The sequence below is a fragment of the Trachurus japonicus genome, chromosome 5 (assembly GCF_045865225.1).
Source record: "Trachurus japonicus isolate A0001 chromosome 5, Traja_1.0".
Classification (NCBI taxonomy): domain Eukaryota; kingdom Metazoa; phylum Chordata; class Actinopteri; order Carangiformes; family Carangidae; genus Trachurus; species Trachurus japonicus.
In genome coordinates, this window is record NC_140911.1 from 9,882,089 (window position 1) to 9,908,667 (window position 26,579).

The 26,579-nt window shown below is 41.6% G+C and overlaps 1 protein-coding gene across 3 annotated transcripts in view; it reads left to right on the plus strand.

Moving 5' to 3' along the window:
• Window positions 1–10,085: 10,085 nt before the first annotated feature.
• Window positions 10,086–26,579, plus strand: part of cast (calpastatin) — a 31,957-nt gene continuing 15,463 nt past the window's right edge. Inside the window, exons 1-5 of one of the 3 annotated variants that reach the window (XM_085776084.1) lie at window positions 10,086–10,345; window positions 18,616–18,666; window positions 24,374–24,442; window positions 25,958–26,101; window positions 26,467–26,577. In XM_085776084.1, coding sequence (XP_085632210.1) covers window positions 10,271–10,345; window positions 18,616–18,666; window positions 24,374–24,442; window positions 25,958–26,101; window positions 26,467–26,577 — 450 coding nt within the window. In that variant the 5' untranslated portion in view covers window positions 10,086–10,270. The remainder of the gene's footprint in view (window positions 10,346–18,615; window positions 18,667–24,373; window positions 24,443–25,957; window positions 26,102–26,466; window positions 26,578–26,579) is intronic. The other 2 variants (XM_085776086.1, XM_085776087.1) reach the window with 2 other exon arrangements.

Consider the following 26,579-nt stretch of genomic DNA (forward strand, 5'->3'; position numbering starts at 1 on the left):
CTATTAGAAGACAAAAATAAAGAATAAAGAATAAAGAATAAAGATAATATAATACGTCCATGCTAGTAACCAGATAAATCAGATAGTAATCAGTAATAACTGAAAGTTGTTTATTTAGGGCTGTTTTATTTGTAAAGGGGCCGACTGATGCATTGCACAAGAGTTAGCTTAGAGCTCATTAACATCTGCTGTCCCTTTATAATGATTCAAATGATTACATAACTTCATAAAATGTTGATCATTAATGTAAAGCTGTCAGCTGTGGTGGTCATAGCTCTGGTAATGAGACACGCAACATCAGTGGCTGCTATTATACAACATTTTAAAATGGTACCATTATTTACAGTATTCATATTTGTACCTACTGTCTGAAAGATCTGAATGAGTAGATGAATAGTATTTTGTAAACGTAACATTCAAAACATAATTTAGTGTAGTGAAAATCTGCAATACACATTACACACTTTTTAAAGCATGCCCCAGTGCAGACTTTAAATATGAGTATGATTGTGTACGGTTGCTAGCAGTTATTTATAACAACAGTATTGTGTACTGCAAGTGCTGATGAAGTTGTTTACTGAGCAATGGAAACAGTGAGTGATGTGCTCTGATTTCAGATGAGTACAATGTCCCAGAGATAAAGGTGCTGTAAGTGAGGATGTTATTTTTCCCTCCTGTGAGCACAATGCAGGTTGTGTGTGGGGGCAGTTCATGTAGGACACACTGTGTAAACGAAGAGTAAACAAACGCAGCAAGAAGAGCACTATTATACAAGGAGCTTTTTATTCAGATCGACAGTGTTTGTCTGAAAATAGAGTGGGCTTGTTAATTGCTGAGAGTTGGATTTGTCAGAGCTGATGATGACTGATACCTTTGTTCATCTGGCCATGTGCAAACAGGTCTGCACCTGATCTGCAGTATAATCCACCTTTACCTAGCAACAGCTGTTTGCTCTGACCAAAGCTCGGCAGCACGGAGACGCACGGCTGAAGAGCCGCAGAAAAATCAGCAGCACGTACAGTTGGTTTCAGGAGATGATAGATTCATTACAGAGGACTGAATCCTTGACTTCATTTTCATTGATTCTCAACATCCTCTGTCCTCATCTCTCCACCGTGTGAGTGTGTATTTCACCACAGTGGCCTGAGATCACTCATCCGGTCCTTCCTTGCTCCTCTGAGAGAACACACACACCAGCGCACACAACCAACACACACACACCGATGAGTTTTGTCAAATGAGGTCAGAGGTGCTCTTGTATCGTCAGCTAATTATTTTTCCAGCTCCAGAGGCAGGCAGTGAAGGAAAGCCCACTGCTTTTATCCGGAGAATGACGCAGATAAAGCCAAAGTGACTGCGAGCCACTTTGACAGACGGTAATGCAACCAAGACCAATTAGCTGTGGCAAATGGATGTGAAGACTTCAGCTGCACTTCCTGCTGATCTCAGATCTCACATTTACTGTTCAGAAGAATTATAGTGCTTTTGACATTTACTGGTAAGTCATTGTCAGGTTCTGTGTCTACTGTATGTGATGGTTTTTCAAAATATGGTGAAGGTTTAAAGTAAAAACAGAAATTCAATTTTTAAAAAAGGCATTATATCATGAAACACATAAAAAAACCTCATCATCAGGACAGATGTACTTTGCTGTCACTCACCCACCCTGACAAATCTGTAGCCACAGACAGTCAGATCAGATCTCACAAACCTCCTCTGTCTGTCCCCTAAAAAATGTTTGTTACTATAAAATAAGGTTTATAGAAATGCGATTACGGAGAGTGTTAGATACATTTTGTTTTCATACTAAAACTAAAAATATGACAATAATCTGAACCTTTGCACTTTGTGTAATATTGCTTGTGTTACACACAGACACAACTTGCAACTTTAAGTGAATGTCGCCCTGAGAAATCTAAAAGCTTTCCAGCCTGACTAAACCAGAGAGTTGTTGAATCATATCTGTCATAAGTCAAACAATTGTTTTGATAGTTTTATTGACTAGTTTTTAGTTGGTCCGGTAGATTTAGATGGCGGTGTGTCAACAACACTACATTTTGCGTAATGAACGTCAAAGGTTATGAATCTATTCCAATCAGTTTTGTTACCAAAGCTCAACCAACGTTGTACAAAGGTCACCTGTTATCAGAGGATGCTGTGAAAATGTTGCTCCACTGTCACTCAGATTGGCATCACTCTGCAGGTGATAGACTGAGAAAACAACTCACTGACGTAGGGGTGTTCATACTGTTATCAGGAAGTGTGAAGGTCACACGCACTTTGTCTCTGAAGGGCATCGGACTGGACGGACACCTTGGCAACTTGTCACTCCTTCCTCCGTGTACCACTGACATCACAGGCGCCTATGACAACAGAGATGAATGATTATGGGAAAGGCAGACAGGGCAGACAGGAAATGCATCTCAGAGATGAATTCATTTTGTTTTGATAGTTGATATTCACTTTGTTGACCTGCTATGATATCTTGTCATGTTATTAAAAACCAGTGCTGTTGTTCTGACAGTTTCTTTAAGAGGAAATGCATATGAACTGGATCACATCACTGCATTGAGGTACAGCAGAAATACAGTCATTGAATAACATTACCATACAAATAAATTGGTTGTTAGAAGTTTGAAGTGGACACATGGAAAGAGTCAGACCACATGATTACACTGGTCTATATAATATCTATTTATCACTAAACTTTTTTTGGTCTCGTCGGAATCCTGTAGGAGTGACGTCAGTTTTTTCAGGTCTCTGATTGGTCAGTAGTGACCGCTGGCAACTTCGATTCTGATCCTCTGCCAGAGTTTAGTAGCCTGTGTGTAGCCGTGGTGATTTACCCTGGTAACAAGTCAACTGCCGTCGTAGGAACGAAAATCCAGTGTAAAACGTTTAACCTTAATTCCCCCCCCCTTTCGTCGCTTACCTTAAACCCAGCTCCATAATATAGTCCTCGATGTCATCCTCTGCGTTACTGCCTTCCTCCTCCATGACGTTAGCATAGTCCGCTCCAGGCTCTTTGCTAATGCCGAGTAGCCGAGTTTTAATCGAACATGGACGGTATGTTTCAGTTTTTTTGGTTATCCTTTTTTAAGAAACGTTTATTTTTGCTGTGTCACCGCTTCAACATTCAATTTCCGTTAGCATAGTAGCAACCAGCTGGCTTTACCGCTAAATTCCCACGGTTGGTCACTATGGTGATGACCTGTGTCGTCATCATTATGCAACAAACACAGACCGATTATTTTTTCCAGCAACTTGAAGATAAAATAGCTCTACATTAATTGGCTGGAATTTGTATTTAAACATATATTTATGTTAAGTGTATTTTATTTTATTTTATTTATTTATTTATTTTAAAAAGCAGGCCACAGACAGGTGGGGTTTGGAGGCCCCCTAGAGGCTGGAGGCCCGCAGTGGACCTCTGACTGAAGCACCGCTTACTTGGCTTTACCTAAAACAAAAAATACAAAATGTCTTTCCCCTTCATTGATGCCAGATGCTGTGGCTGTGTTGACTCAGACGGTCCATGTTTTACCCACCAGGGCGCAGCATTGTACTTCATGAGGGCGGCAGCTCACTGAGAGGAAAAGGATAACATCAGCGGTGAGTCAACTCTTCCCTGGGCTGTGGGGTGTGTCCCATCATGCCAAAGACCCAGACTGTTAGTTTTTCGTGCATGGAACATGTGTTACACGTCTGTTTGCAGCACATAGTCCTTTCATATGTCTAAATCTGCTCTGAATCACCCACTGTAGTGTAGTTTATGTACAACTATTTCATATTGGCCAATGTTTTCAAATGTTATTCTATGATAAAAGTAGTGCCAGATGTGTGTTTTACCAACTTCCAAGTGTTTGGGAGCCTGAAGTGAACACCCCACTATAATGAAAGACCTGGCTGATAACGTACAAGACCCTACTTGCTGCGACTCCATCTTAAACACACACATATAAGTACGCGCACGCACACGCACATATAATACACACACACATACCGATAAAACATTTTGTTTTGCCAACTATCAGTCATCAAAGTCCCGAGTTTTCACTGCGGGAGGGGCAGCTGTTTTTGCACCAAGGGGGCAGATCAGCCTAGTTTCTGACTCTTGATTTCCATCTGAGAACTCGAGGGCGAACAGGCAACAAAAGTTAATCCATCCGTGATCTAAAAGATGCCACATAAGAAAAGAGGCCATGGTCACCATAAAAACACAAAGGAGGCGACGGGGGTGAGTTCGTTGTTTTTCTATTGTACCGAGGAATGACTCGTTCATCTTGTAGATGATGTTAAAAGTTGCATGAAGTCCTGTTGCTGCCACTGTCAGAAGATTTTTTTTCTTTCTGTTTATATATGTGACATAGTTGTTGTTGTTGTTGTTGTTGGACGGACGGTCACACAGAATGTTGCAGAGCATGGTATCGATTAGATTTGTCAATAATTCAGCATCGACATACATACAATCAATAAATAGTTGTTGCCAGTGGCTGAAAATCTGAAAAGCGTTATCAGATCTACTTCCCAACCCGCAGCAACTGCACAGCTCAGATGGGAACAAGTTTGTGCTCTATCAAGTTCCTTCTTTGGAAAACTGTGTGTGTCTGTGCCTGCGTGTGCGCACAAAGGGGTGGTATACTACAGAGTAAGCTGTGAGGGCTACAGGTCAGTGGTTATTGTTTTGTAATGCGGAAGAGCCAGTTGCAAAAGGGTGATTTATTTCTGGGAGACTACAGCACAGACATCTTTGTGCGATAATTCCTAAGGTGTGAGGGGAGTGGCACACCATTATCTGAAGAGGCATGAGAGCAAGGATCTTGTGTTGAAGACAGGAGAGAGTGGCAGTGCAGGGTGAATACTTGATTTCAGGCCAGTGTGTTCTCTCTGCTCTGGATCCCTCATGGCGTACGCAGCGTATTGGATGAGTTTTGTGAGTACAGTACATCATTTTTCTTTTCACCTCCCCTGTTGCTTCATTCTGTCCCTGTGGCAATACACTTTGTCAACTCTTAAGTCAAGCTTGGCAACAGTATAGTCGCTGTAGCACTGCCATTCATTGCAGCAAACCAGCACAACTAGTCCTGGACTGTATGAGCTGTGCTGAACGCTCTTCAAACTTGGCACAAGATGAACATAGCTGTACTTTTTATTTTGAAATTACAAGAGCTTTGCCCATATTCTGTCACTCACGGAATTAATATAGGAGGGTGTGTTACTGTTTGAACTGAGATAAACTTAAGTACACACACACACAGCGGCAGTAAACTAGTTCCAGTTACTCCTCAAGGTGACAATCAGATGTAAGGGAGATTGCAGTCTCCTGTTTCAACTTGTGTAAGATATGGATCTATTATTTGAGTGACATACAGTTATTAGGTCTATAGCTGATAGAAATAATAACGTGTATCTGGCCAGGCAATTTTACTTGGTTAATTTTGTAATGTTAGACCTTACATGATCATATTGTGCAAGAAGAACCATTTTTTATCTGATGTTAAGTAACTAACTCAGTAGCACAATGGGTTGAATCACTACATCCTGTACAGACATCCCATTGAATTTACTGGGAAATGCTTGTTCAGCCTTTGAAGCCTTTGCACTTACAACAACACAAGCCCGTGTACGTGTTTGCATGTGTGTTTGTGTAAAGAAGAAGCTTCTTCCCAGCTGCGCTTGACTTGGATGTCCAACACAGTAGCAATTCCTCAGCTTACTGTCGCACTGCAGGGTCCTGTTTTGGCGAGGTACAAGCTTTCACCTCCCCCGGCTGTTTCATGAATGCACTCTGAGGGGAGCAGTATTGATATTTTTTTTCCGCAAGCAGGACTGAAAAGTTTATTTTGGCTTAACTGTGCCCACTGAGTTGCAGTTTCGATTTTCTTCAGCAAAATTTGGTCACTCTGAAAGGATGAAATAGAAAGTACTAGATTTATTCAGGAAACATGAATGAATCATTATAACATATGTATCAATTTCTAAACCCTTCTCTCCCTTTATAAAGTTGATATTGCCACATATATAACACTGATTAATATTGTATATAATTTGATAAGATTTTCATTTTAAAATGTGTGTGTATGTGTTTTTTGGGGAGTATTTTTTTTTACCTCAATATTTTTCCCATAGCGTGTTACATACTTGTATGTATGTATGAATGAATGAATGAATGAATGAATGAATGAATGAATTTATATTTATTTTCATGTCATGCCACCATTGTTGCCCATCCCATATGGGAAAACTAGACAGTCCTTCCTGTTGGTATTACCTGCCACACAAGTGCGACACATTAATAAACAACTTACTTTACTCATCTTATTGCTCTTCGTCTAATTGCCCATTTCAAGAAATAAAGAAAATGCTAATATTTGCAACTGAAAAAGATGTTTTAACTTCTTAGCATCGTCCAACCACACAAATTCGTTATTTGGATCCACCTTATTAAACGGTTTTTGTCTTAAGAAGTCATAATGTAAATGGGTGTGTACTGTTGTCAATTAAAATGCCTGTGCTGGATTGCAGCAGCCTAAAGGTCAGAGGGAACATCTATGCTTGTGTTTGTCTCCCTCTGCTGTGCATAGTTTCAGTCTGCAAATGTTGCCTCCTCAGCTATGGTTTGTAAACCTGTTTCCTGAGATTTTTCCTGAGATTCCATTCTGTGACAAACTGTAAACTGTTTTCTTGTCTGTAACAACATCTATTGCATGTCTGTCCGTCCTGGGTGAGGGATCCCTCCTCTGTTGCTCACCCTGAGGTTTCTCCGATTTTTCCCTGTTAAAAGGGTTTCCATGGAGTTTTTCCTCAGTCGATGTGAGGGTCTAAGGACAGAGGATGTTGTTACGATGCCATGTAAAGCCTTTGAGACAAACTGTTTGTAAAAACGGGCTATACAAATAAAATTGCCTTGCCTTGCCTTGCCTGAGAAAGGTGCTGGTGCTCCCTCTGTGTGCAGAGGAGGAGGTGACACTAACGCTCTCACCTGCGGCCTGTGAGCTTGGCAATAGAGTTAGTGGTAACCTCGCACAGTTTCATCTGTAGCTTTCAATATCAACCCACCATTGTGCTCATTTAGCAACATGGAAAATTCATCATCACTCTGACTTTTGAGCTCACCTTTTCCAGTTAATCTTTTATTCTGAATTAGAGTCGTGATCATCTTTATCAGGATTTTGTCTCTATTATTTTAGAAAATGATGTAAGGTTATTTTCAGGATGTGAAGTTTTACAGTTATGTGTCGTATAGTTTCCCTCTGAGAACATCATTGAATGTAGGTGACGCAGTGTGTGAGGAGGTGATGTGCCGGGTTTCAAGATGTCTGAATCCGGTGTGGTGGAGAGAGCAGTGGCTGTCGTAAGCCATGGGTCTAAATATAAAGATGAGCACCAGTTTAGCAGAGGAGTCCAATTACATACACATACACACACTCATGTTCATGTTCACTTACGCAAACATGTTAAAGACAACATCTAGTATTTCCTTATTTTCATTACATGGGCAATATTAGAGATACTGAGCTCATCACTGTCATTTGTTTACGCCGTTAAACTGAATCTTTTTGTGCAAATGTCAAGTTAAAAGGTGAAAAACATTACAACACCACCACATGTCACACAAGTGATAAAAGTTTACATAGTTCCTTAAGAGATTATCATGCAATCCATCATTTGTCTTTTTTCCCATGGTGCAACAGCTAGTTTTACAGGCTGGGTCAGATGGCATTTTACATTGCCAAAGGTGTGTCTGTCTGACAGGGAATGTGCCAATGCCGCAGGTTATGTGGCGTGCATGTTTACACACATGTTAAAGCATGACTGTTTGCATGTGTGTGTGTGTATGCACGGGAACATGCAGACATGTACCTGTGCTGTACGTGCTTTGTTTGTCCCCTTCATATTGACAGGTGGAGGAGGGAAAGAAAAATAGACTTGTATGCCATCAGTTCATCGCTGTGTGAAACAGATGGAGCAACAGACGACACTGAACACTGCGACTGACACTGTGACTCCCCGCAGACAAAAATGAAATAACTGCAGACTCGAAACCTGTCTCTATCCCAAATAATTATTTTGTTAGTTATATAAATGGATTTAAACAGTACATAGTGTATATCAAAATGTTTTTAAAGTTGTTTCTTTATATTTATTGCACCCTTATTATGATAGGTGCAGTTAGAGAGAGAGAGAGACAGGAAAGTCAGGGGGAGAGAGGAAAGGGATGCCATGCAGCAAAGGGCCACAGGCTGAACACAAACCTTTGGGCTGAGAGTTAATGATATACACTCTACCATGTGACCCACAAATTCATTTTATAACTCCTATGATTCCCTTTATCTGGGGATAATCCTGATCTAAGTGTAAATAAACACTGAATATAAAAGTGCACTTATCAGGTCTGTCTGTTATATGACAGTTATGACTCAGACATGGAGCTTAATCGTTTTACGCAAATTGCAGCTGTTGAACTTTAAAGTTACTTAATTGCCTCCATGAGCCGTCTCCACCACTGCTGACAAATCAATGGAGCGAACTAACTTCTCTGGTGTCTTTTGAACAATATACACAGTTTGAAAACAACACTTATAAATTATACCGCAGCTGAATTTTGTTGAATCTGATGTAATTGTCTCCGCAGTTCTGTATTATGGAGCTAATTTTCATATTCTGTCATCAGGTCCTAAAGCATGCGTGTCTTTAATCCTCCACTGGTATTAATGTGTGTCTAAAGTCTTAACTCTGTAAAGAAATCCTAAAGGGATTTTGTTTCCTGTGGCTCAGTTTCAGTATCATATTACACCTACTGTGTCACTGCAGTGTGTGTTACCTTTGAATTAAATTTGGCCTGTTGAAAGGGAAAGCTTACATCTCCACCTGTTCATGGAGTTTAAGTCACCATTTGAGCTGTGTGCTGCACAAACGGGAGTTTCATGTAGGGCTGGTTTAAACATTTTTTCCAGCTTCTGTTGTTGAGGTGTGCTTTTAAAACTCTTTTAAGTGAAAGGCTTGGCTGTCAGACTGATTCTTCCACAGTGATTCATTCAGATGCGGCATTGTGTCCACTCACTCCACCCAAGGATGCAATACACAAGTCATAGGTGATGTAAAACCTCAGTGATATGACCAGAATTGTACTTTGCACTTACTTTAAAATGCCACAACGACAATGAATACAGTGTTGTGCAAGTTTTCCACACTCGGTCAGTCTGTGTGTGCTCATCAGAGGTAACCATAGAATCTATTGCAGTTTTTTTTCCCACTGCTATAATTTGCTGACTATGTTCTTCTTGTGACTTGGAAAAAATCTTGTAGGTGAAGTTTCAGCGAGCCAACACCCAGCCCTTAAGCTTCAGCATATCAATTAGTCATGTGTTCGCCAGAAACACTCCCTACAGTACATGCCTGTTTCTGAAAGACACTTGTTGCTGTTGTCATCAGTCTGTATGTATGGATGCACATAATCAATGTTCGCTCCATAGAGCTTTTTGTTTCGGCTCAGACAGTGGTTTATGGTATGTTGACCGGGTGACCAGATGTTGAAAGAAAGAACCTCAATCTAATCAATACCACTCCCTGCCTAAGACGTTTGCAGCTCAGCCGGATGTCCCTTTGCGGAGAGTCGATGCAGATGTAATGAAAAACTAAATAATGGCCTCTCCCTTTGTTCTCATAGGGACTTAGTCAGGCAGGATAGTTGCACAAGGTCTGCTTTATTGCTGAGTGCACATTAGGGTGTGTACATAACTGCGTACCTACGTCCATGTCTCTACGCCTCTGTGTGTGTGTGCTCAAGGCCTGTGTATCATTATAAATCTGGGTGTGTGCTTGTTGATAAGTTAGGGGTGTCATAGGTAAACTCAAAAATAGTTTTACGTATATGCCCTTGTGTGCGTATTTTTAAGCTTGTGTGCTTGTGTTGAAGAGGTGTCTGTTTCCCCCAAGAAGCAGCTCAGATATGCCCCCTCATCAGGTGGGTGTCAGTCAGTCCACGGTCAGCTCACTTCCCTTTATAGCCCAGAGAGTTACAGCCCTGCCTCTTCTTGTGACTTCCACGTCTGAGCCGGAGCCTTTCCACTGCCCCCTCTGCCTCTGCTCCCCGACCACGCCCCCCTCTCACTCCCTCTGCCCTCCCTCCCCTTCTCTCTCTCTCTCTCCCGTTCTCTTCCCTGCGTGTTGGAAACATGCTGAAAGCCGACATACAAGGCAGAGGCTGACAGACACGCACACATAACACACACACACATACGCACACTCGGAGGCACTTTCAGCCAACATGGGCCAGATACTGAGCTGGATCCGAGGCCCACGGGACAACCCGGCCCTGCAGGATGTGGCTGTGGAAGAGCAGGTGTGTGCATATGTGTGTATGTCTATGTGTGTGTGTTTGTGTGTGGTATGTGCTGAGCAACTAGTCTAAAAGTATCCACGTGTGTCTTTGTTTTGTCATTGTGAGCCAGTCTGTAAATACAAGCATGTACTTGGAGTTGTTTTTTTGCCGTAGCGTCTGTTAGTCTGGTTCGTACTGTATGTACAATGAAGGACTTGTAGGGGAAACACACAGGAGGAGGAAAACTATCTTGGCTCTAATCCAAGTCAGACCTCACTCTCTCTCTCTCTCTCTCTCTGTCTCTGTTGGTCTCTCTCTCTCTCTCTCTCTTTCTCTCTATCTCTCTGCTGGAATGTGAGAGCCTCTTGGTCAGCCTCCGGGAGTCCAGTCTGTTTTGTCCTGGTGAGATATTAAATCAAGGCTGGGGCAATGCCTGCTGTGCTACCAGTTAATGCAAGCACCAAAACCTGACAGATCCCTGTTAGTGATGTTGTTTTGAGAGTGTTACATGTGTGTGTATGTGTGTGTGTTTACAGAGTGTGCTGAGAATATCCCGATTTATTTTCATTATAAAAGAACATCAAGGCTTGTTTTTATGAGCTCTTACAGGAGAGGGTTTTGATTTTACTGTCTCGCCCAAATAGCATTCCTCTGTGATAATCTGCAGCAGCAGATGGAGCAACCATGCAGGGTGTGTTGCTTGGATAATTGTACTTCTTTCTTTCTTTTTTTTTTGTTTTTGCAGAACTTTAAATATGTGCTCTAGATCATATCCTGATGCCTGAGTGTCAGTAGTGTCTTTTGTCACATTTGTCTGGCACAGAAAGCGACTGTGTGTTGACGTGTGACAGGTCTGCACTGGCCGTCCTGATGTCACTACTTTGTTATCAGGGCTGTGTTAGTTTGCTCTGAGTCACTTTTATGTGTGAAAGGTTAAATAGCAAATGTATCCAGGGAGGAGGAGTGTGCACTGATAGACCTTTGGATATTTGGTGGGAGGATTTTTCTTCTTCTTTTTTTGTTTTGTTTTGGGCCAAAGCTCTGGACTGCAGCAGTTTAACTCCCCCAGAAACTCACTGGTCTGGCTCATTAGAAATACAGGAAATGGCCACTTGGGGAAACATATTTTGACTGCACATGAACATCCAGCAGAACAAAGTCACAAAATTTCAAGGACACAGTCATTAAATGCACACACACATCAATACACTTCCTCACTATTCAACATATACATATCCTTTATGACCTTTTGAGGGGATTTTGTAAACATCCACTCGGTCTTGTGTTTTCACATTTTACTCATAGATAGAAGTTTAATGGTAATACAGTTACTTCTTACAAATAAAAGAAGTGCAAAACATCTATCAACAATAATAGCATACCAAATTTTGAATCAAAGTGAAATGGGTTGTCTTTAGTGATGGGCCTGCAGAGAATGATCACTTGGAGTCCACAGCTGTCATCGGCTTTACTGGGCTAGATCACTCAGCACAATCTCCAAGTGTTTTCAGCAAAGAATCTTTAAAAAAAAACCTGCACTATACTATACACTTCATACTCAATACAGAACAGCAAACAGACATGGGTAGAGACTTGCAGGATAACACAGTGATTCATTTATCAGCTGAAGAGCCAGATTAGGTGAGCAGAGAGCAGAAACAGAGCTAATAGAAAGTGACTTACTTTCACCAGGGGAATCCAAATGACGGTTAATGTTTCTCCATAACTGTTGGAATACGAAAACTACTCATTCATGCTGACAAAATGGTCTCTATTTTTGTTGCATTGCTTCAAGTATTGGCTCATTATGATTAATGCATTGCCATGTAAACAGCTTTCAAAAAAAGACTTGAGGTAATCAACTGCACTAATGTGTTGGTTCATCATGTGCAATCAACTCTCAGGCTGTGTGTTTGTGCCAGGAAGAGAGATGAGAGAGTGTGTGACAGCTGTCACATGTCCTGCACAACGTAATATCATCTTCCCATTTCGTGTTAAATGTGTTTTTAAATGTTGTTGTGTGTCACATTAGCAGGCTGTGTCTGTGTTTCCAGGCGTTCATCAGGACTTGTGCTGTCAGATTCCTCACTTCTCTGTCAGTTTGGCTTCTAGCTCAGCTGTTGAACCAACCACTGCTCTCTCAGACGTTTGTCATGTGAGTTATATAAAAGCTACTGCAGGACAGTTTTCAGGCCTCTGGGCTTACCTGGGAATGCGCCTGTTGTCTTGCACCAAACTCTTTGTGTACATTAGTTTCTCTTGTGTGTTTACATCTGTCCTACTTGAGGAAAAGCTGAAGCTCGAAGCCACATGATGTTTGTCCCAGGATAAGTAATGCAGAGCAGTGTGACCCCTTACTGGAAGCTGCAATCGGATATTATGATAAAGATTCTTGGTGTTATTTTACGTCAACACATGAAAGAGGGGAATTGGAGGAAAGCAAACAAGGATCACCATCTTTTTGTGTATCTTTTTAGAGTGGGGTGATGTCACGTCACGTGTGGGTCAACAAACAAGGGTGAAAGTGCAGCGCTAAATTTAGAGGAGGTGCTTGAACATCAAACCAGCAGAGTAAAGGACATTTTTAGTTTACTGTGAGTGTGAACAAAAGGGAACCAGAGAAGGTTCACTATTTGTGCTTAAGCTACTAAAGTCCTAAACTGAGGATAATGTAGAACTGAGCCTGAAAGAGTTGTAGGTGTTTCCTGGCTTAAGATCAGAAAATAACAGTTTCCTCCAATTCTCTTTTTGATCCCCCAAGGGGCACCAGCATGGCTGTTGTTTTTCACATAGGGTACGTTTTACCAAAGTCCTTCTAGGCAATATATTACATAGAATGTCTCTGGTTTTACAGATCATAATGTAGACAATCTTATCCAGTCATCAACTATTATTTCCCTTGGGGTTGTTACTGCAGTGGAGCCCTAATCTCAGTTCTTCAGAAACTGCTGTGGAGTCATGGGCACTTGATGAATGTAAATCCTTTCAGCCTGGGCTGCAACTCAAATAGTTAGAGTTTGTTCAGGGATTTTACTTGTTTTAACTGTATTTGGTGATAAGCAACTAATGTGTATTTGGTATTCACTGCTTTTTTTTAAAGAAACAAATAGCCGCTGTAAGTTTTGATTTGCTGGACTTACAGTAAATGACTCTTTCTCTCTCTTTTATCTCAGGTGTGGTTGATCCACACTAATTCCTGAGAGAAATATTTTGGTTTTATCTTGTTTCATCACCGGCTGGTTGCTATCAGTTCCTTCAGTCTGCTGCTGCTGGAAACAGGTTTGATGGGGATTGTAAGACTCTTGACTTTGATACGATGAGCTTTGATAGACAGGCTGTAGAGCTGCTGTGACCTCTCTGTGGGTTCATCACTGTCAGTGACCCCATCCATCCACAGCATTTTAATTAATTGTTGCAAAGTCGTCAGATCAACCTCTGGCTTTTGTCTGTGTCACTCCTTTTCCTCAAGGAGTATCAGTCTGGTTTGTCAAGTTTTCCAGGGTCGTTTATCTGCTCCTCTGTTGCAGCTTTCACAGGAGCTGTAACAGGTTTTCCATTTGCAGGATGGAGAAGGACACAGATTCCCTCTGGCAGCTCAGGTTCATGATGAGATGTGGCCTGATTCTCACAACTTGTCACCTCACCATCACCTCCAGAACTTTTTGGCTAAACACATCTCTATCCTTTTACCTCCCGGCTCTCATCAAAATGTGTTTGTTTTATTCTTATTGTGCCAGCAAAAACCTCAGTCTTGTGTTTTTCTCACAGACTTAATTTAAGAAACATGATGCGATGAAACCTCCCACTCTCTTGGTTCGGTCTGTGATCTCCTAGAAACAGCATCAAAGTTGTGTGGAAATCCCCACCCACCCCCTACAGCTCCTCAGTCTGGATTGGTTGACCTCCTCTGGATGGGTCGGTCTGTTTTGGCTCATTAATTGTCAGCAAATGATAAGCGTTACCGGGGGTTACCAAGTAAGGCTTTGGGATCCAGTGTAAGCATGCGTGCTTTTCAGAGAAACATACCAGTTCTCTCTCTCTCAAGGGAGATCAATGGACACTAAACACTTTCTGGCTCTGTTGTGTTTTGGAGTCAGCCGGGGCCAAAGCTGTTAAAGCAGATTCATCGTGAAAGGCCTTGGAGAAAAGACAAGAATATTTCTGCCACAGGGATGCCAGGGGAGTGATTGTGTAACGAACTGTAGACACCCAAAGTCTTCTTCCTTCACCAATTAAATATATTTTTAGACAAATAAGATTGTCAGACAAAGGACAGACTGTTGAACTGTTAAAAAAAAGAGAAAAAAAATCCTTTAGCCTTGTGTATCGTCTATTCAAGGTGGCAATCTTGTGTTGTAATGATCAGGTTGCTTTGTCTGACATTTTAGCAAGTCTATTCATGTTCATGATAACTTTTCTAGAAAAAAAAACACATAACTAGAGTTTATTATGAGGTCATATAAAAAGCAAAGTTTGACAGTCTGCATTTTTTCAAAATTTCAATAAATCCCCCAAAACAAATCTTGACTTAATACAAAGCGAAATAATATATCCTTCTTGTTTTTTAAGTACTCACTTTGTTGCCAAATACACATTAATTGTGTATAAAATGTATAAAAAGTGTTACTCTTTTTATGAGTGCAGACCAAACAAATGTGACACATATTCAGTATATTTATCTATGCAGGCTTGTGTTCATACATCATGAAACAACAGACTCATACATGAGCTCACAGACAGACAGACACGCACACACACTTCACAATCCTCCATTCATTTTCACCTCAGTGCTATTAGTGTTCTTGAACACCAGAGGGAGCTGTTTCCCAAAGCCCTCTCTTGTCAACATGTTCTACATAGAAGTTTTAGTTTAGTTTAGTTTTATCTGAGTTAATCAAATGTCTATGGTTATTATGCAGGGGGTCCTATTAACTACTCATTGCTGTAGTGTGTGTGTGTGTGTGTGTGTGTGTGTGTGTGTGTGTGTGTGTGTGTGTGTGTGTGTGTGTGTGTGTGTGTGTGTGTGTGTGTGTGTGTGTGCAGACTAGAGAAGGGAGCGGTTACACTCCTATGTTTTTCTAATATTCTTACATAACCTCTGGCTGCAGCCCAGAATCTGTGTTTCCTGTCTGCTGCTTTGTGCAGGGGCTACTCTGAGGGCTGGAGTGAGTGAACATGTCAGAACTTGTGTCGATGACCCGTTTGTTTTCCTACTTTCCAACTTCTCTTTCTTTTATTTACAGCCTTTCTTTCTTTCTTTCTTTCTTTCTCCCAGCTCAGTCTGTCTTGGGGTGTGGTGTCTGGACTGCACTCGATGCGATACCCCTCCCTCTCTTGTTTTCTTTCCAATCACGCGCAGACACTCTCTGTCTCTCTTGTTTGAGTGGCTCTGAGGTCCAGATTCCTGAGCAGTGAGTGTCTCAGGCACACCCAGATGCTGCCAAACAGCAGTGCTGCAGCAAATCCTCTCCTGCCTCATCACTGCCTCACGTTTCAACTCTGCCTCCTTTATAGCTCTTCTCACAGACGTCTCGCTGCAGGCAATCATTTCTGTTATCGAACTGCAACATCCCTTCACCCAAAGCCCACCCCCCAAACCCAGCCCAAAGTTTCCCTCACGCTGACTTCTTTAGTTTTCGTGGCAGGGAGGGAGCAGTGGGCGGGTCTCTGTGTGTCTGACTGTCCAATCTCACTCAGCCTGCTCCGTTGCTCTGTGGATGAAGAGGCGGAGCCTGAGCAGCTCCAGCTTGTTCTGCCTCTTCCTAGAGGGCGGAGCGTCAAGTTTTTTTTCCCTGCTGGGTGTGTGCGTATCTATGTATGTATGTGTGTTTACAAAAGTGCGTGTGTGTGCATGCGTGTGTGTTTGACATTCGGAGCAGACTGAAGTGTTTACACATTGGAAATCTAAGTTGAAGCAGCCTCAGGGGAGCATCTTGGTGCTACATACAGCAGCATATTGAGGATACACACTCACAATCAAACCTATGGTACGTATCCGGGCAGTATGCTCACTCCTTTGTAAATGCCAGTGTGTGTGAAGAGGCTTCCTGTTTGATATCTGTCAAACTGTCAGTTGGATGGCTGTTGTAGGCTACAGCAGGGCAGTGGTATGATCACACGCTTGGAGGCTTATTGGTCATGTGTCTGCATTCAACAGGAGTTCACCATAATAAGTGTGTGTGTGTGTTGTGTCTGAGCAGCAGCAGCTTGTGGCTTTTACGTGTCAAGTTGGAAAGTTGGCAAAGAGATTACTGTGTTGCCGTCACTGTTACTTTTATAGATCTTGAGAACAATTTATTGCCCTGGTTACAACGAAAGGGATGAAATAAACAATCAGCAGTGAATTTGTACTGCAGTACACTCTCTAATCAATATTTTATCAATGCTGGGAATTAAGTTTAACCTAAATGCCTAGAAAATGCCTAAGTCAGTGTGTGCTGCTTATTTTGGTAAAAGAAATGGAGTCATTTGATAGAGAAATATAGGATTAACATTATCCTTCTCTGCATAATGAGGAAAGGTTCAGTCAGTGTGATAAACAAACACATGAGACAAGGAATGTGCTTTTAAAGTACCATAGTAGTCTTTCTATACACTGGCTGTGTGATGTGGCAATAAATCCATGTTAACAGCGCAATATAAGCACCGTTTATGATGACAATTACGTTATATCTGACTAATGACATCACTGTCGAGTTGACCCAGCTGTCTGATAGCTCATCTCGCCTGTACCAATAATATTCACCCTGAGTCACAAAGCAACTGTTCCCTCCGTTGCTTCTTTTCCACCTATGCTTCCTATTCTTGTCTTTTAACACTGACGACAGCTTTCCACCATTCAGCTCATCCACCTTATTGCTACTGACCATTTCACTACAAGTTGTGATAGCTAGCTAGCTGCTGCCACTGCTTTAAAATAGCAAAGGAGCTGTTTCTTAGCCATACTCGCATGTGCGTGTTAGTGGTTGGCGGGGTGGGGCCCGGCATTAGTCATCAGTTTTCATAGCAGGGCCGTGCTACAGCTTTAATCATTCTTTTTGGGGAAGGTCCAGATATACCGCATTGTTTTCTCCTCTTTTGACGGACAAGTGCATTGTTAGTCGTGTGCATCATGTCATGGATGATGTATGCAGCCTTTAATACCCATGTTAAACGGAAGCAACGACTAGAATGGGAAACCACAAGCGCATCAGCGTTTCAAATGGTTTCAGATGGCACCGAGCTGCCATTATGACCTTACTGCACTGTCACTGGAGTTCAGAGTCATATGAGAGGATCATTAGAGCTCCCAAATCCTGCGTCTAATCTTGGCCACGCTCTCCTGGGCCTGGGACGGCAGCGTGCCCGGCTCTCTCCCAGAATGACTATGATGTTGACGTCCTGTCAGCAGCTACATCAGGCAGTGTGTGTGTGTGTGTGTGTGTGTAGTCCTCACCGGATGATGTTGCCACCAGTGCTCTTGTTCTGATGTGCAGTCTGTGTTTGTGTCATGTGTGTTACTACAGGAGCTTTAGTCGAGCATCAGTATGAGTCTCCATCAAGAGAGTGTGGTTTTGGTTTGAAGTGTTTTGTCACACTTTCACACACATTTCACACTTGTCTATTTGGTTGCTTTTGACAAAAAGTTGCCACTCACTACTTGACAACCGACTTCCCCTTTGCAGTTTGTATTTACATAAACTGTTGGTTTGAAGCCTGTAGTGATTTTAAACCTGTACTTACACAAGGGATGTCACAATTACTTGTTTTCACAATTAATCGCGGTATTAAAACGCCACAATTAATTAATCGTAAAGATTCCTAAATACCGTCACTTTCCAAAAAAGATTATGTCGGAACCGTATCGGCAGATGTGCGCCAAAGTAAAGGTAAATGCACAGATACAGATACTCCATACTCCATTTACCTAATGTTACATTGAATCGGTAGGAGTTTAAAGAGTGTCATTTGTAATTTTAAAAAAGGATTAAAATTAACTCAAACATTTGGTATACAGTAGATAATGACAATTAATGACTTGAATATTTCCCCTGGGGGATTATTAATTGGTCCTAGATTAAAAGATACTTAAAATATTTTGTGTAAATAATAATAATCGTACCAATAAAATCTATAATCATGACATCCCTAATTTACACTGGTATTTGTTGGGCAGAGTATGCACATTGAATTTTATCATACATTTATGCACTGTTGTGTATGTGAGTCCATCCCTGCACTGATTCACTGTGTGTGTGTCTCTGAGCTGTGAACTTCTGCTTAACGGCTTCAATATTTTCCTTGTGAAACAGATACACGGCAACTATCGGCCCCTTCCCTTACCTCGACAAAATTTCTATCAGGTACAGCTGTATGAGATTCACGCCATCTGCATCCCGTCAATCCGTCTCCGAATTTGTCTGTCTGTGTACAGGGCTGGACAGAGTAACAGCAACATTGTCAATCTACAACAATGACTCCACTGTTGGATTAAATGTCACAGTCTCAATACAAATGTAATCACTTCATAAAGAAAATATTTGCATAAAGGATACAGACACTTTTACACTGTTGCTTTTACTTTGTCCACCCCATTTATGGACGTGTGAGAAAAGTCCTCTAGTAATCCTGCTTGAATTCCCCAAACCGGTTTCTTTGTTTTTAGGGAAGAGATAACATGACTCTGGGATTTTCTGTCCACAGGTTCATCAGTGCACTTGATCAGAAAATCACCTAATTTCCCTAAAAACATTCAAGATCTTTTACGAATTCACCAACTAATTCAACAGTTACCATGATAGTTTGATGGCACCTCTACTCCCCTGCACTGCTGATTCTCACTGCTGCAACTGTTTGTTAAGAAACCTTTTGATGATATGCTTTAAAATTGAGATCATATGACCTCTAGTTGTATTTGGTACGTATTAAGAATACATTTATCACGTGCCCTCAGGTTACACAATATTTTTTGAATACCTTCATTGCTTATCTTCACGACTTTATTGCGTCGTCTAACTGCCTTTATGACTCAAGCAGCTTATCTGTGATGTAATTCAGTGAGCAGTGTAGGTGCACTTACATGTGTAATAAAGTAAGGGAAGTTCAGTGGTTGATAAAAATGTCTGCATCAATATAAAAAAAAGTATTGTTTTGATTTTGGTGCAGAAACTCAGGCAAAACATTTAATGATGATACTGACGTGCAGCTCATGGGAAATTGCTGAATAGTAATGAATGTATTTTTTGCTAATATAAGTGGTTTCTATTTTTACTGTGTAGCTCAGAAGTGTATTTACCGCAGGATATGGGCAGAAAACCCAGTGTCATGTTTCTGCTTTTCCGGAAAAACAAACTGTGCAAAAATATGTTACAGAGAGGAAACCTGGAGGAGGGGCCGGACACCACGATCCATTTTTAAAATCCTGTGTGTGGTGACACCTGTGTCAGACACACATCTTAATTTTGTTTTTGCTGAAAAGGTGCCCAGACTGGCATAATGTGTGAGGCATGTGTACCATAGTGTGTATGTGTGTGTTATTGTATTATCTGTGTAGTTTATCACCTGTAAGCAGCAGAGAGCAGTCTGCTGCACAGGAGGCATGAGGAATGCAGGAATGCTGCAGTTTGGAGTCACAGCAGAAAGCATGTGGTGGGTGGGTCTCAGGTGAGCAGAGAGTTCAGTTTGTGACGTATTGTAACAAACCTCAGCTTCAGTTTCAGCTGTCCGTCAGAAAATCCAAGCAAGGTAACCCCCCCCCCCCTTTATTCATATTCATGTATTATTGATCATTTTTATGATCACCTGCTGCTGATAGCATGACTCATCTTGTAAATAAGCTCATGTAATGGGATAGTTAGTTTCCATCCTGTCTCTTATACCATGCATTCTTTCTCATAATGGACTGTGAGTGAAATAAACAGCCTGTTTGTTTGCAGCTGGGTGGTTCACCGTATCATGTGCTGCCTAACCTGTCTTTGTTAAATGGCATCTGTCACACAGTGGAGACAGGGCTGGTCATTTACCTGTGCAGTGGTTTTGATGTCAGACAGAGCCTTGAGGGAGATGACTTTGTTGTTTGTTTCTGGTTTTTTGAGACACTGTTTTTTCCTCAAATGCAGATTTACTTTGAGCCCTAGTGTTGCTTATCCAGATTGGCAAGGTAGCACATTTTCACAGTTCTCATGCCTGCATGGTTGTGACCCAGCTCCATGTTTGTGGACTTCTCTTGTGTGAATAGAAGACAAATGAGTCACCGAAATGCTCTTGGCCAACTTCCTTTGATTTCAACTGAGACTTCAAGTTTGTATTATAAACACAATCATTTCAAATCTTATGAGAATGTGGTCATTGAGTACACTGTGTTTTTTTTCGCAATGTGGATTTCTGTCAGAGAAAGCACAGTGGATGTGATTTCTTCATCATTTGATTATTTTCCGATGACATACCAGAAAACCGACAGACAATAACCAAAACCACCAAAGTGCTTTTGATCTTTTGATATGTGAATATTGCAGCCAAGGCTGGATATCACACCATGGTATGTTGGTGTATTTTGTTTGAAGGAATAGTTCATGGAAAATATGTTTATTAATTTTTATTGTAGAGAGCGTGATTGATACCACTCTTATGCTTAACAGTAAATATGAAGCAAGAGCCAGTAGCTCAGGGAAGTACAAAGAAGTGAAACAGCGAGCATGGGTTTGTTTATTAATAAATCTAATCATCTGCTCGTTGTAGCTTCAAATCTATCAAGCACATGAGAGCAGTAATAATAGACTGCTCGTCTAGCTCTCTGCAAGAAACCGAATGAACCATTTTGCCCAAAGCGTCAGCTGAAAACAAACGCTTATTGTACTTAATGCACTTTTCTTCACTGATGTAAGTCATCAGAATTTAAGCAATATATCTATGTGCTTAGTTTTATTCCACCATTACCTTCATTTTTGTGTAATAATAAAAACATTTTTTAGCTGGTGGATTTTTGTTTCATGAGACTTGCAAAACGTCTGACATCTGACACATCCCACGTTAACACCCAGCGGCATGCCGTTTCACCCTGTGTCCTCTCTATGGTCGATGGAGTGCTTCGTGGTTACTAGCAGCAACAATCAATATTTATTGCAGTAACAGGAGCAACGTGACTTCCCCTGTGGCAGAGGGGATGCCCTGGCTGCTCGTGACCTCACTTCCTCCCCAGTGCCATTTCCTCCTTCCTTTCCCTTTCTGAACAGCTTCGTGTTGACTCTGCCAACTGTCAGTTAGTTAATTATGCAATTTTTTCTAATCAGAAAAACTCAAATAAAAATAGTCTTATATCTGCCCAGAGTAAGATTTTTCAAATGAATATTGAGTGTTCGAGGAATCATTTTAGCAGCAGTGGTTAAAGCAAAGCTGTGTGATTTACATGTGTCAACAACACTGCAATGCTGCTGTTATTTCTGGTAAATGTAACACCAGCGTGTTGGGTAATCACCGACAGTGAAGAGCTGCACTCATTTCTAAATCAGAGGTCCCAGATTGCAGACGACTCAGAGTGGTGCAATTCATTATCTTACTGTCGTTCATCCCTCTGTTTTCCTTCCCTCACCAGTCACAGCCATTCACAGACGTACACACTGTCTGTGCCCTCCATCCCGACCCTCTCAGCATAACTATATAAAGTGATGCACAACTGGCTTTACTTTAATTTTTTTTACTTTTTATTGTGCAAGTTTGGTGATTAACAGACACATATGATGCAGGACAGTAGGTCAAGAGGAGCAACATAGGCAGACAATAAGGACAACATGGACAAAACCACAAATCAAAACATAACCCTAACCCCCTAACCCCCCCCAAAAGAATAAATGAATTTAAAAAAAATAAATAAAAATAAGCACAACTGGCTTTACAGTTTAACTTATAGGTGCTCAGACATGCGATAATGATTATATGCATGGACATTTTCTGTCACAGGACTCAGGACGGTGTCTGTCAAACATCCTTTGCAATTAATTATTACCTACATCACAATGTAAAACCAGTTCAGTGACCACACGTTAGCATTATAGCATGCTTTACTGTGCACGTGCGCCTATGCTCAGATTTGATCTCACAACCCTCTGTGGTGAGTCAGGACCAATAGAGAAATGTTCACAAACAGGCTGGTTCAGATCTGCCCCAAACAATTAAACAACAGCACCACACAATGCTTTTGGGTTGGATGCAAAGCTAATAACTCTGTTCTGGTGTCAGCGGGGTGGAGGCTCTGCGTTCTTAGTTCACACCACCTGAAAGGACAGGACAGGACTGTGCTCAGGAGCATATACACGACTCCACCTGGACACCACCGCACGCACGCACGGCTGCCATTGTGTTTGTATACACCTGTAAAACTAAAAATACATGGCTTTTATTCTTCTAATCTAACACATAGGGTTAGAGAGTGAGTGAGTATTGTACTGGTCATTTAAAGAGGAACCATGCAGGAGTTTTACCATATATGCTTCATTTTTACCTTAATTCAACAGCTTCGGAGTAATTGTGATGGTTAAATAACAGACTTGAGAATGGAGGCTCTCTGCCGTCCACCTGACGTCTCTTGGCTGAAAACCAACCTTGCGACATCAGTGCAGTACTTTGCAGCCAACCCGGTGTCCCAGCTCTCATCTCTGCAGCACTGCAACAAAAACTGAAACGGGCTCCGTAACCCGTAATCTTTTGTTTATGACAGATGAGACTACACTAATATACACATTGTAACATTGTATATGTTATATAACGTCATCCACCGCTCCATGCAATACTTTTTTGCCGGCTTCGTTAAAAACAAATGCACATGGCCCAGAGGAGGGTTAGCAAAACAGAGGAAAAGCAACCAGACTTGCATAGTTCTCCTTTAATGCCAGAGGGAAATTCTGAATATGGATGGTTTTGAACAAGATAACACTAACTGACTGTATCCTACAGACTGGATTGAGTTTGGTAGACTACTTTTCTTATTTGTTAAAAATGCTCTTGATGCAGTGCCTTGTATTATGTGGCCCTGTGTAGCCAGGTCCTATGAACACCCCCGGGTTCCTTTGCAAACTTTGCAAACATTGTAGACTACGGTTGATGGCTGACAGTCATCACAATGTGTAGGCCAGGCCTGTTATCTCTAAATTGTTAAATTCCAATGTTGCTACTGGTTGATGTCTGGAAAGCTTCCTGTTAGTGAGAGCTAGTGTTAGAGCTATTTTCTGTCAGTTAAGGTCAACCAAACATTATACATTTCCCTATTATTTAAACATTTCTGATGCACATTTTTGGATCTTGGAATATTTATAGGGGTTAAGGTCTTAACCAGAACCATGAACCAGAAGATAAACTTGGGTCTTCAGTACGAGCAGTAAGAGCATTTGTAACTGAACAGGAAGCTCGACTCGTGTCAGGAAATCAAAGATCACAGCACCAGTGATGCAGTGTGATTGATAGTTGTTCTGTGAGGAAGTGCAGAGTGTATGAGTGTGAAAAAAGGGCACACCAAAGTCCAAAGGCCGACCTCATTGAAACGATCTCTGTGTTAACTTTATCATCTGTGGTGTCACCTGAAGAGTAAATTATGTTTTTGAGTCGACTGTTCGTCATCATTGCTGCTGCTGTTGCCGTGGCAACCAGAAACAACAGCAATGCGCGGTGTGTCTTTGCGCTCTGTTTGACAACCAACAGTCACACCCTTGAGTGAGGAATGCAGTGCCTGAACCTACCCCCTCTGACAACAGCATGATGGATGGGTGGGTGATGGGTGATGATGATGATGATGGGTTTGTGGGTGTTTTTCAGCAGTTTGTGACAAAGCTGTACATAAAGTTTCTTTCTTTACCTCTCTGTCTCTCTCTGTCTGCCGGGAACTGTTGTCATATCCATCCATATACTATGCAGGCATTAGCTATGTGGAAGGGTTTTGTGTTCCACAGATCTTGTGAAACAATGTTGATGTTGCTCAGTGTGAAGCATGAAGTGATTACGGTGGCTCCTTGTTAGATTTTTTTTTCTTTGCATTGCGCATGTGTAACTTTTCGCTCTCTGTTTATCTGGTTCTCTCCGCAGTCGCAGCCGAGCCAGGCCACACCCAAACCGGCAGCCCAGGTCTCCGCTGTAAAGCCTGCACAGTTCGAGGTATTACACATTCCCCTGCAACTTTTAACCTCTTCTCTCCCTGTCTCCTTCTCACACACACACACACACACACAAAAGTAACTCATTTCTCAGCTTCCTGAGTGTGTGTGACCCCCTGACCCCCTCATTATCTGGACTATGTGGAGTATTGTTACTTCCTTTCCTGTTTCAGCACTGTGCTGTTTAATGTTTTCAGTGGCATTTTTAAGCCGAAAAGAGTGTATAGGTGTAGCTGTGAAAACTTTTCTCTTCCTTCCATTCAAGCGCAGGGAGGAAACACCCAGTTACTTTATGTGTGGGAAGCAGGTTGAACCCCCTAATGCTGCTGTCAAACAATGGATCAAAGTGATTGGTCGATCTGATCTGTTGCTGATTGAACTGATCTCCAGATCGGGCGATAAGTAAACTTCAGGAAGTCGACATTTAAGGGTTATTCAACAATATTTGTGTTGTGTTAGGTTTGCAAGTATATTTGAAGGTTTTTTTAATTCATATATCAGGATGCAGTCTGTTGCCTGAGAGTAAACTTTAGTTTTTTTGGTATAATGTATATGTGATTAACATCTGTTCACTAGATTAACAAGATCAGGACAAACCCTTATTCCTGGCTTGAATTAAAAATCTATTCCTCCCACATTTTATTAGAAAGTCTTGAGTCATCTAATGACTAGTTTTTGCATCGAAACAGCGTCTTTAATCTCCTCTTGACTCCACAAAACAGGGACTCACTCCACTGCCTGATTGTATCTCAGTATTCTAGTATTTACTTCTTTCGTGCCAGTCTGTTTTTACTTCAGTGGTCTATTTTGATGTCAGTGCCTGTCAAGGGCAGCTTTGGTTGGATATTTTAAAGTGGCTGCGTGCAGGAAGTAGGTCTAATATTTGAAATAGTAATGATTCATAACAAGCAGTAAATAGATGTTTTAAACTTACAGAGTTATTTATAGACTGAGCTTCTTTCTCACCCATTAAGCCTCAGCTATAAGTGACTCTTGTTAGCCACTGACCCCGGTGCCCCTGTTCATACCTCATGTATAGTTGGTTACAGCTGCTCAGGTTTCAGTGGTAGTGAATAAGAGCAGTGCAGTGAAGCAGTAGATATAATAGATGGATACATACTGAGCTTCAGAAACACATAACTCTTTATGATCCATTAGGTTGTTTATTTTTATCGGATTGTATTATTATTTAGTTTAGCATCAGTAAAGCAACAATGTCCAAAATATCCTTTTAGGCTCCAGTGGCTCTAAAAATACTGTTTCCTACACTTCCCAAAATGCAGCAAGTCACATTTTTTCCTTCTGGCACCCATACTCACCTATTACAAACTCACTGGCACCAGGTTATGGCGTAGATGCCGACTTATAAGTTTGTTGGGGTCAAACCCAAGTCAAGATATAGGCCCAATGATGTCACCATGATGTCATCGTGATGTCAGCTTCCTCCAAAGCCACAAGAAAGATGTGACTGTTCAGACTGAGTAGTACTCCTAATGATGAGTAAACTACGTTGCAGAAGGCCTCATCAGGATCTGCCATGGCTACAAAGCCTGGGGTGGTTACCACAGCAACGGGTGGAGCCACAGGAAGTGGCGTCACAACGAGAGGAGGTGCTTCAGTTGGGACAGCAGGAAAAGGGTCACCTAAAGCCAAACCAGAGGTAGATGGACTCTGGATGAAGTGGAGGGGGCTTTTGGCTGTTTGGTGTGATGTAACACGAATCACCGCTTCCTTCTTTTGGTCTGAACACCTTGAATGTGTGCTCAACATCAGCCAGCTCACATTTCTTCTTCACTGGCTTCATCTTTTTATCTTTCAAAATATATATTTACCCCTCTGCCTCCATTTTTTTTTTTACCTCTATACACGTCGTCTCTCTGGCTCGGGCTTCCACGCCACCTGGATCTGAGCACTGGTTGCTTCACATTAATACACTGTCATGTTGTCACGCTCGGGATGTTTGAGTTCATCGATAACATCCTCGTCCTCATCTCTTTCTCTTAACACATGCTCCTTGGTTTGTAGACTAACACTTCGCTGGCAGCTGCTACAGTTATTGACATGTCGTCTGCTGGGGCTACTCTTGTTGACATGACATCAGCAGGTGCGAGGGGCGGTCCTAAAGAGATGCTGAAGGT